Genomic DNA, 9,889 nt, shown 5'->3' with positions numbered 1-9,889 from the left:
CATAATTAAGAGTGCATTGATTATGTAAAGAATTTAAAGTGAGAATGCATGTCAATTAATCTCATATTATAATACATATATTCACAATTTATTAATGATCAAAGTTGCAACCAAATCTATAAATTTAATAGGTATATTATTGAAAAGAAACCATCAATAAATATAAAAGTTTACAAATTTTTCAAATATGTACTACATACAAATTAAGTAAATCTTGTATAATTAAGGTATTCACCAAACTACCAACAAAATTAGTTTAATAGCATAATTAAAAAAAATTATTTCCATTTCTACACATGGACATTACACAAACGACAACGTTTAGTGCTACATTATTGACCATCATTTAAATTTTAAATGCATTGAATGACATTTAACTCTCTTCAATATACATTGTCGTTTACGCCACCCACTATTTCTTCCTCGAGAAAGAACTCTAGTAAGAACAACGAAATCAAATCAGAAGAATCAAAACTCTCATTCAGATTGAACTAAGAGATAGAGATTCATCAATGGATAAAGGTCGCACTGTTTTGGAAGTTGGAGCTGACGGCGTTGCCATCATCACTATCGTGAATCCTCCTGTCAATTCCCTCTCCTTTGACGGTACTGTCTATGTCTATTCCCCTTTTTTCATAGATCTGATCCTTTTCTTTCCCTTCCAAATATTGCATAACCGTTTTTTTATCATGTTTTGAAGCTTAAACTATTTTATCTGTTTATTTTCGTTTTAGTTTTTGGATTGATCTGATGTGTGTTTCGTTTTACTATAATCGATTTTGAATGAATCCGTTATTTGAAAACTTAAGCGTATTTTTGGTATGTTTGGTTCTGCCATGAAAAAATTGATTTTGAGTGAATTGATTTGGTAAAATTGAGTTGAACAGGAAATTTCAATAATCATGTTTACGCTCAAAAGTTAAAAATTCCACTTTATAACTAGAATCAATTCCGGAGATAAAATCAATTCTACTATAATATACAGTATATTTAAGTAAAAATGAATAGAACAAAATATTTCAGATTGAAATTCAATAAGGGAGGCAAATATTTCAAATTCTATTAGAAGTTTATTTAACTCATAATTGAGGGAAAATCAGTTCTAGAGGTGTCGACTTGATTTGAGTTGTTCTTGAATTGGATTGAATTTGGCTCTAGAATTGAATCTAATTTAAAACATATCTTTAGCACTTCAGTGTTGTGTCGATGTCTGACATCGGATAAAACTTTAATTTAAAGTTCAATATTTTAGTTATAAGATTGAAGAGACCAATATAGCTATTGTTCATTTGTTTGTTTCTCTTTTCTTTTCCTCTAGTATTTCGCAGTTTAAAGGAGACTTTTGACGAGGCTAATGAGAGAAAAGATGTCAAGGCAATTGTTGTTACAGGTATGCAAAGTGCTTCTGAAATAAACTGTTTATTATGCATGGAATGTTTAAAATTTAAAATTGAATGTAAGTATTACTTTTATTCGTTTTAATAATATTGGTTTGGTAACTTTGATTAGAAATGTAGAAACTGTCTACAAGGGTTTTTAAGTAGAAAATGGAAACGAATTATCGCTTAGTCCTGCAAAAATATAGACCAAATCATCACAAGATAATTTGATTTAATAGTGCATCACTGGATATGATATGTATGACTCCACATAGTGTAAACCAACTTTTATTTTTTGACAGGAAAGAGGTACAATCTTAAACTTGGTTACCTTTATTGTTGTTTGTTACCTTAAAGTTCAGAGTAGTTTTGACTGGTTATCACAATCTATACAACATATAAGCTTCATTGACTCAAATATGTTTTAAATCTATAAGCATGGATTGTTCAAACCAGAGTAACTTTTATGTACCATTTGTAACATTTGAGTAATGCTGAAGTATCTCTGAAGTGCTAAAGATAAGAAGATAAGTGGAAAAATATAATCAAACATTGCTCAAGTTGAGGTTCTCATACCTGAATCTTTAATGACTGTATCAGGTGCAAAGGGCAAATTTTCTGGTGGTTTTGATATTAATGCATTTGGTGTAATGCAAGAGGGATTAGCAGGTAATTTTTCTTATGTTTTTTTTTTTTTTTAAGGTTTTCTGTTTTAGTAAATGTAATTGCACTTATTTTCTAACTCTTCATGGCTATATATAGAGAAGACAAGTCCTGGTTTGATATCAGTAGACCTTCTCACTGACACTATAGAAGGTACGGTTTCTTTTGACGTTTTCATTGCAACTCATTTGTCATTGTATTCTATTTTGATTTTGAATCTTTTCATTTCATCTTTCAGGGGGGAGGAAACCTTCGGTTGCTGCTATTGATGGCCTTGCCCTGGGTGGAGGGTTAGAGCTTGCAATGGTATATGTTGTCCAACATTAAGAATAAGAAACATTTTTATTTTATTTTTCTCGAAAAGATATTATATGTTCTTCTGCTTATAGGCATGCAATGCACGGATATCAACCCCAGTTGCTCAACTAGGTTTACCCGAACTTCAACTTGGAGTAATTCCTGGAGGTGGAGGTATGGATATTTCAATTGTTAGTTGACCTAATTAGCTAGGACTTGTATAATTGCCAACATTAAAAAAGGGTTAGACCATGAATAATAATGCAAAGGCTTGTGATTCATGGTCTTATGGAAATGCTCTTAATTTAAATAAGAATAAAATGGTATGAGGTAATTTTTATTTATTTAACTATTTCTTTTAACTTGGCGTTTGTAAATTGTCTTAGGAACGCAGCGACTTCCTCGTCTTGTCGGCCTGGCAAAGGCACTTGAGATGATGCTGGTATGCTTCAATTTATGATTCCTTTCCTTTTCATATAAAATATTTAAGGGATGTAATTTCAAAAGGCTTATCCAGTGATTGACAATTAAAATTTAATCACTTCTTGGTTTTTACAATTGAAGACCTCAAAGGCAATAAAAGCGGATGAAGCTCATAGTTTGGGACTTGTAGATGCTTTAGTGTCACGTGAGAAGTTGTTGGACACTGCACGCCAGTGGGCTCTGGAAATTGTGGACCGTCGACGACCATGGGTTGCTAGTCTTTACAAGACCGACAAAATAGAACCCCTTGGGGAAGCCAGAGAGATACTGAAGTTTGCTAGAACTCAAGCAAAAAAACGGGCTCCTAATCTTAATCACCCTTTGGTTTGCATTGATGTCATTGAAGACGGAATAGTTGCTGGTCCCCGTGCAGGACTCTGGAAGGTTGTCACATCTCTGCAGTTTCCCTTCTTACACTTCAAATTGCTGTTACAGGAATCTGTGTGACTATGTAACTTTTCTTACCTTTACAGGAGCTTGAAGCCTTTGAAGCACTTGTGGCCTCAGAGACTTGCAAGAGTTTGATTCATGTATTTTTCTCTCAACGAGGAACATCTAAGGTTTGTCTGACATTACTTATCTGAATTTTACTTGTTTCTCTCCCCTTTGGAGGGGAGGAGACCCCAAGGCTATAGTGGCTGGTTGTCGAGAGGGGAAAATGTACATGTACTAGCTTAAAAGCATATTTTAGACCTTGTAACATTTAACTGAAACTTCTCAATTTTTGTTGAATTTTATTATAGAACTTCTGAGGCAAGAAAAAATGTTTCTAAGCTTAGTTTTCGTTGTCATTTTGCCATAGTGTATATTGTTGATTACGGGTTACAAAAATGAGAGAGAGAGCAAGAGAGCAATAGGGTTAGTCACATTCAAAGGGAGCAACTGTAGCTCAAAACAATATATCATCTTGTTGTTACTTTGTAGTTTTGGTGTCTTTATTCATCCACAGTTCTTTTCTTAATTTCTGTACGTCTGGATATTTTTAACGTCTCTTGGCATGAACAGGTACCTGGGGTTACTGATCGTGGATTGGTTCCTAGACAAGTGAAAAAGGTTGGAATCCTTGGCGGAGGATTAATGGGCTCTGGAATAGCAACTGCTTTAATTCTTAGTAACTATCCTGTAATCTTGAAAGAGGTAAATGAAAAGTTCCTTGAAGCAGGTGTTAACAGGGTTAAAGGTGAGAAAAGACTCTTTTAAATTGGTTCTTAAGTTTTAGCTTTAATTAAAAATACATAAACGTCATGTACTCATGCATATGCAGCAAATTTACAAAGCCGTGTCAACAAAGGGAAAATGACTGAGGAAAAATTTGAAAAAACCATATCTCTTCTCAAAGGTACTATTGACTATGAAAGCTTCAAAGACGTGGACTTGGTGATAGAGGTACTTTAAGGCAAAATCCTAATATTAGATTGTTCATTGAATGTTTTAATTGCACTTTACTAAAACCTCGGTAATCACTCAAAACCTCGGTAAATTATTAACTGTTGGTTATTTTGGACAGGCTGTTATTGAGAATATTTCCTTAAAGCAACAGATCTTTACTGAACTTGAAAAGTACTGTCCTCCTCATTGTATACTTGCAAGTAACACTTCCACAATTGACTTGAATCTGATTGGAAAGAAAACTAAATCTGAGGACCGGATTATTGGAGCTCATTTCTTCAGGTATTATATTAGTGTGTTTACTGTTCACTATTCAGAAACCATTTATTCTTCTGTAGTGTATTTCTAGCTGAAAATTTTGACGTGTGCCTCTGCAGCCCGGCACATGTTATGCCACTTCTGGAGATTGTACGTACTAAGCAGACATCTCCGCAAGTAATAGTTGACTTGCTTGATATTGGAAGGAAGATTAGGAAAACACCAGTGGTGGTTGGAAATTGTACCGGGTTTGCTGTTAATAGGGTGTTCTTCCCATATGCACAAGCAGCCATCTTTCTGGTAGAACATGGTGCAGATGTTTATCAAATTGACAAGGCAATAACCAAATTTGGAATGCCGATGGGACCTTTTAGGTATTGATGCTTAAAATAATTCTTGATATCCATAATCACTTCTGGACCAGTCTAATAAATGTCATATATCTTGTAATGTAGATTAGCTGACCTCGTTGGTTTTGGCGTGGGGATTGCAACCGGCATGCAATTTATTGAGAATTTTCCCGAGCGAACTTACAAATCAATGCTTCTTCCACTTATGCAAGAGGATAAGAGATCAGGTCAAGATAAAACTCTTCTGCACTCATTAATGATATCAAATGAAAATTTGAGATGTTCTTGTGGAATATATTTATGTAACAATAACTTGCTCAGCTATGTTTCCACTAAAAAGACGTTGATGTTCTGTGTGAAACTATAAAAATATGCTTCTAACAGGTGAAGCAGCTCGCAAAGGATTTTATTTATACGATGATAGGCGTAGGGCTAATCCTGATCCAGAGGTGAAGAATTATATTGAGAAGTCTAGGAGCATTTCTGGTGTCACTGTTGATCCTAAGGTATTTTACCCAGTCTAAATAAATTACACTCCCTTCCCTCCCTTCATTTTTAACAGTCTAGGATCATTTCCGGTGTCATTGTTTGTTCCTATTTTTTTTTCTTTATTTTTAAAATTCAATGTAACATTAACTATTATTTTGTCAATAATACCCTTAACTATTTATTCTAGAGAGTAATAGATGGAATGAGATACTAAATGCTTATAGTATTATAGGGAAAAAGACACATAGTCTCATTAAAGTAACAAAGTTTATTTGTTTTCTTGGTCTGATCTTGTTGGTTTTGTGAACTGGACAGCTTGTAAAATTATCAGAAAAGGACATCATAGAGATGATCTTCTTTCCTGTGGTTAATGAGGCTTGCCGCGTCCTTGATGAAGGCATTGCAGTTAAAGCAGCTGATCTTGATATTGCAACTGTCTTTGGAATGGGTTTTCCGCCTTACAGGTTCGTCTCATCCAATATTACTTTTTACCACTCTCAAAAGTTTGTGCTTCTTGTTCTGACTTTTGTGATTAATTTAATTAGGGGAGGTCTCGTATTCTGGGCCGACTCTCTTGGATCCAAATACATATACTCTAGATTGGCGGAATGGACCAAACTATATGGAGAATTCTTCAAGCCTTCTGCTTACTTGGCTGCAAGAGCTGCCAAGGGGATTTCATTGGTGAGAAATCTAACATCTGATTTTGCATGATTTTTGAATTCCAAGAATCTTTCTTTTGTAGACCTGTTATCTTTAGATCGAATATTATACCCTCTAATGGAATCTTTACTGTCATGTTGCAGAGTGCATCGGTGGAGCAAGCACAGTCACGGTTGTAAGACTCGAAAGCGTATTACATGGTTTTTGTTAGTTCTTCCCCGTTCTTCTTTCAAAGATAGGAACACAAATAATAAAAAAAAAAGCCAAATAATGTATAACGAGGGAATAAAAGTTAAAGTAGATTCAGTTCTGCTAAAATCTCTTCCAAGAGATTAATCTATGTTAGTTTGTTGTCACTAGCAGCAAAAGCTTCTGTTTAAGTTTATTGTTGCTAGCACTGATAATGAAAATGAAGAGTTAGATTAAAAATTTCTTGTTAGAGGCTTGTGGAATTGCTAGTTTGAGTATTATTTCTTCACTGTGCTTGTTCAAGTTTACTGTTGCTGAGAATTGTTAATGAAACATCGATAATAGTCCAACAATTGTGCTTGTCAAAATCAAAATCTTATACATTTTTTACTCCTTTATCAAATCTGAAATATTCGTAACTGCTGAAATATTCACAAATGTTTTATTTCACAGAAAAAAGGAGGAAAATATGGATTTAAGCGGATTTTGGATGAATTACTAATAATATGTACCGAATGAATTACACTGTCATCCAATAGAAATAAATCGTTTTGTCATGTCATATAAACTTCTTAAAATTTACAGTCTGATTTGTCCTGATTTATAGTTGTGATTGATTGACAGTGTAAAACTTTTTTACAATGTCAGTGTATCACCCATTTTCTCATGATTTAAATGCAAGCATTTCTATGAAATATACTTCTTGCAAAGATGAAATGCTTCTACTAGTCCGGTGTTATTAGGTTATCAATAATATAACACTTTATGCAAATAATATGCATTTCAAAAACTAGAAATACAAAATAATTTAAAAAATTAAAAACACTTTAGCAATTCAAACATTAACATGAACATGTTAAGGTTTTGCGTGCTTATAAAATATATATAATATATATTTAATTTTATACACATAACTTTTAGAAAATGATGAGATCTATAATCATTTGTGTCTCAAGAGAGAGAGTTATGATCCTATCCATTTTCTTTATTATTATAGAATATGATATATGATATATGATATATCTAAGATATATGATATATATATTTAATAATCATTTAATTTTATACACATAAAATTATAATAATGAAAATTTCTATTTCTTTTAAGAAATGAAGAGGATCCATACATTCTATCAACATGAATAATGAATTTCTCACATGAAAACTCCATTTTCTCCAATTCATGCAATCCCCGTTAAAATCCCTAAGTCTCTAACTAGAGACTCACCTCAAGCTTGAAGATTTTGAGTTGGAGAGGTGAAGATGGTGATAATGCTACCCTTAAGGTCTTTTCTTGATCAAAGCTCCACTTCCATAATCATCAAACCCGCAGCTTCCCTTTTACCCATTTTCAACATGAATCTTCCAACTTCAAACATGTTTATCTCTTTCATCACAAACATGCAAACCACAAAGTTTATAGGCAAAATGAAGGGAATTTCGTGTTATTTCTTAAAGTATGGAATCGCTTTAATCCGAATTACGAGTATAAAGTTATTACCTTTTTAGTGGAGGTTGTAGCAAAAGTGAGAAACTGGAACATGGAGATGATGAACATGAGTTCCTCCTCTTCTCTCTTGCTTCTAAGCTCCTTCATCCTCCTTTCTCATTTTGATTTGTGATGAGTCCCAAAAAAGCCCTTATGTCCAAAATTTTAGTAAAGAGGCCCTCATGGAAAAGTCTCATTTTCCCTCCAACTAAATAATAATTATCAATTTGCCATATTCTTATGTTAAGGAAACATGGGATATTACATTGGCCTTTCGCCTCAATGCTCGACAACTTTTTATCCATCCAACAAGTACTCAATTTATCATCCGTAACTAATAATCACCATTGGGTAAGGAATCACAACTGACTCAAAATTGAATCTTATGCCCCAAGGTGTCCCCATTCTAACTGATTCACTTGTCAGACTAGACATCTAGAAGATTTCACTTTGTCCCAATAAAAATCCTTGAAAGTTTCCAATTTTGTGACCCCTATCGTAGGGTCTGACTCTGTTGAACACTTTGCATATGACGCCCTCTTTGTGCCCGACAAATCTCAACACTATCTTTCATAGGCGACTTCCGTTACTTGAGTATGGGTCACCTTTGGTCTTACGCGTCCTTGTGGTGATTCTGGTGTGATCTTGCCAATCACGTATATAATCAGTGAATTGATTAGGCTCAACTACTCAATACTATGATAGTAAAAGGTAGGCTAGTAACACACACTTATGAGGAAGAAGAGAATTGCTAATGATGTCTCATGTTTGGGTCATGAACTGACCTGCCCTGATACCAACTATAATACCCCACCAAAATTGACATAACAAATTTTATACATTTCAAAACTACAACTATAACATATACACATGTATGTCCACAAGAGGTTCCCAACGACAAAAGATCATGTGCAGTCTTTATGTCATTAGATTACTTAAGTATCTAATCCATACCTTCTAATGAATCCTCCAATTACTAGAGTGTACCTGAGAGGAAACAACAAGAATGGGGTGATATTACTAAATCTTAGTGAGTTTCCCTATCTTATGGATCCTTTCGACTCTACAGGGTACACCATCTTATTCGGATCAAACCATCGACACATGGTTTTTTTAATTAGTTCATTAATCACATAATAATATTTTCAATTAATTGGTGTACTAATCAATCTATTCCTTTTCTTATTATAAATCTATTCATTACAATCAAAGGTCGATATGATTTCCATTAAGCTGAAAATCTAATCACCCTCGAGTACCTATAGGATTTCCCTCTAGCCGAAAACCTAGGCACCCTCACAAAAAGTGCATCCATATGATTTCACTCAAGCCGTATATATATATACCATTATCAAACAATGCATCTATATAGTTTCCCACAAGCCGGAAACATGGATACTTGAATTGAAATGTACCTACACGATTTCCCTCAAGTCGAAATTCTAGGTACTCAATGTATACAACGTATCGACACATTTTCCCTCAAGCCAGAAATGTGGATACTCTCAACATAACATACCCATATTATTTACCTCAACCCAAAAATAAATAGAGATGTTTTCAACATACAATGTATTAGTATAATCTCCCTTAAGCCGGATATATATATATATATATATATATATATATATATATATATATATATATATATATATATATATATATATACCTTCAGAAACTGTGTACATTTTTTATTTCCCTCAAGCCAGAAATCTAGGGAAAATCATAGAGTATAAACATTCACACAAGCGCATTCTTACTTTACTATAGGATATCCCTTCTTAGTAGCTCTTTAACGCATCTAAAGGCGTCTCTCTTCGAGTTACGGATCCCAAATTATCTTAAGATCACTACCTCTAAAATTCTGAACTAGCAGGCTCTGTTAGTGAAACTTAAGCAAGGTTGTCTAGATTTGAAAAATTTCCCGAAATAAGTCCCTCTCTTAACGAAGAACAACAATCTCAAAGCGAGGTCACGCTGGGCGAAGCTTTTGCTCTCTAAGCGAGTAAACCAGAACTTTCAGAATTCGTAACGCACGAGTCACAATCATGAATACATCAAACATGTCAAGGAAGGAAAGAATCATGTATATAAGAAGGTCATACTATCATGGCATTATTCTAACATTAATGCATGTAATTAATATAACCAAATAATGTCACATTGACATGTCAGCAAATAGAGTTGTCAATTTAAGGGGCCAATTAATTTGGGCCCCAGCCCCAATAATAAGAGGGCCT

The 9,889-nt window shown here is 33.9% G+C and overlaps 1 protein-coding gene across 1 annotated transcript; it reads left to right on the top strand.

Moving 5' to 3' along the window:
* The first annotated feature begins 369 nt into the window (after positions 1-369).
* On the top strand, positions 370-6,463 carry LOC131595216 (peroxisomal fatty acid beta-oxidation multifunctional protein MFP2-like). Its single transcript, XM_058867514.1, has 18 exons — positions 370-606; positions 1,319-1,390; positions 1,980-2,048; positions 2,142-2,195; positions 2,281-2,348; positions 2,432-2,513; positions 2,726-2,781; positions 2,904-3,206; positions 3,296-3,382; positions 3,828-4,002; positions 4,087-4,208; positions 4,330-4,493; positions 4,589-4,843; positions 4,925-5,046; positions 5,204-5,325; positions 5,624-5,772; positions 5,854-5,992; positions 6,115-6,463. The coding sequence occupies exons 1-18, from the start codon at positions 513-515 to the stop codon at positions 6,148-6,150; spliced, it is 2,169 nt and encodes a 722-aa protein (XP_058723497.1). The 5' UTR covers positions 370-512; the 3' UTR covers positions 6,151-6,463.
* Positions 6,464-9,889: the final 3,426 nt, after the last annotated feature.

Source organism: Vicia villosa, linkage group LG4 (genome assembly GCF_029867415.1).
Source record: "Vicia villosa cultivar HV-30 ecotype Madison, WI linkage group LG4, Vvil1.0, whole genome shotgun sequence".
Lineage (NCBI taxonomy): Eukaryota > Viridiplantae > Streptophyta > Magnoliopsida > Fabales > Fabaceae > Vicia > Vicia villosa.
Note: the sequence above shows the minus strand (reverse complement) of the source record. Positions and strands in the feature narration are given on the sequence as shown.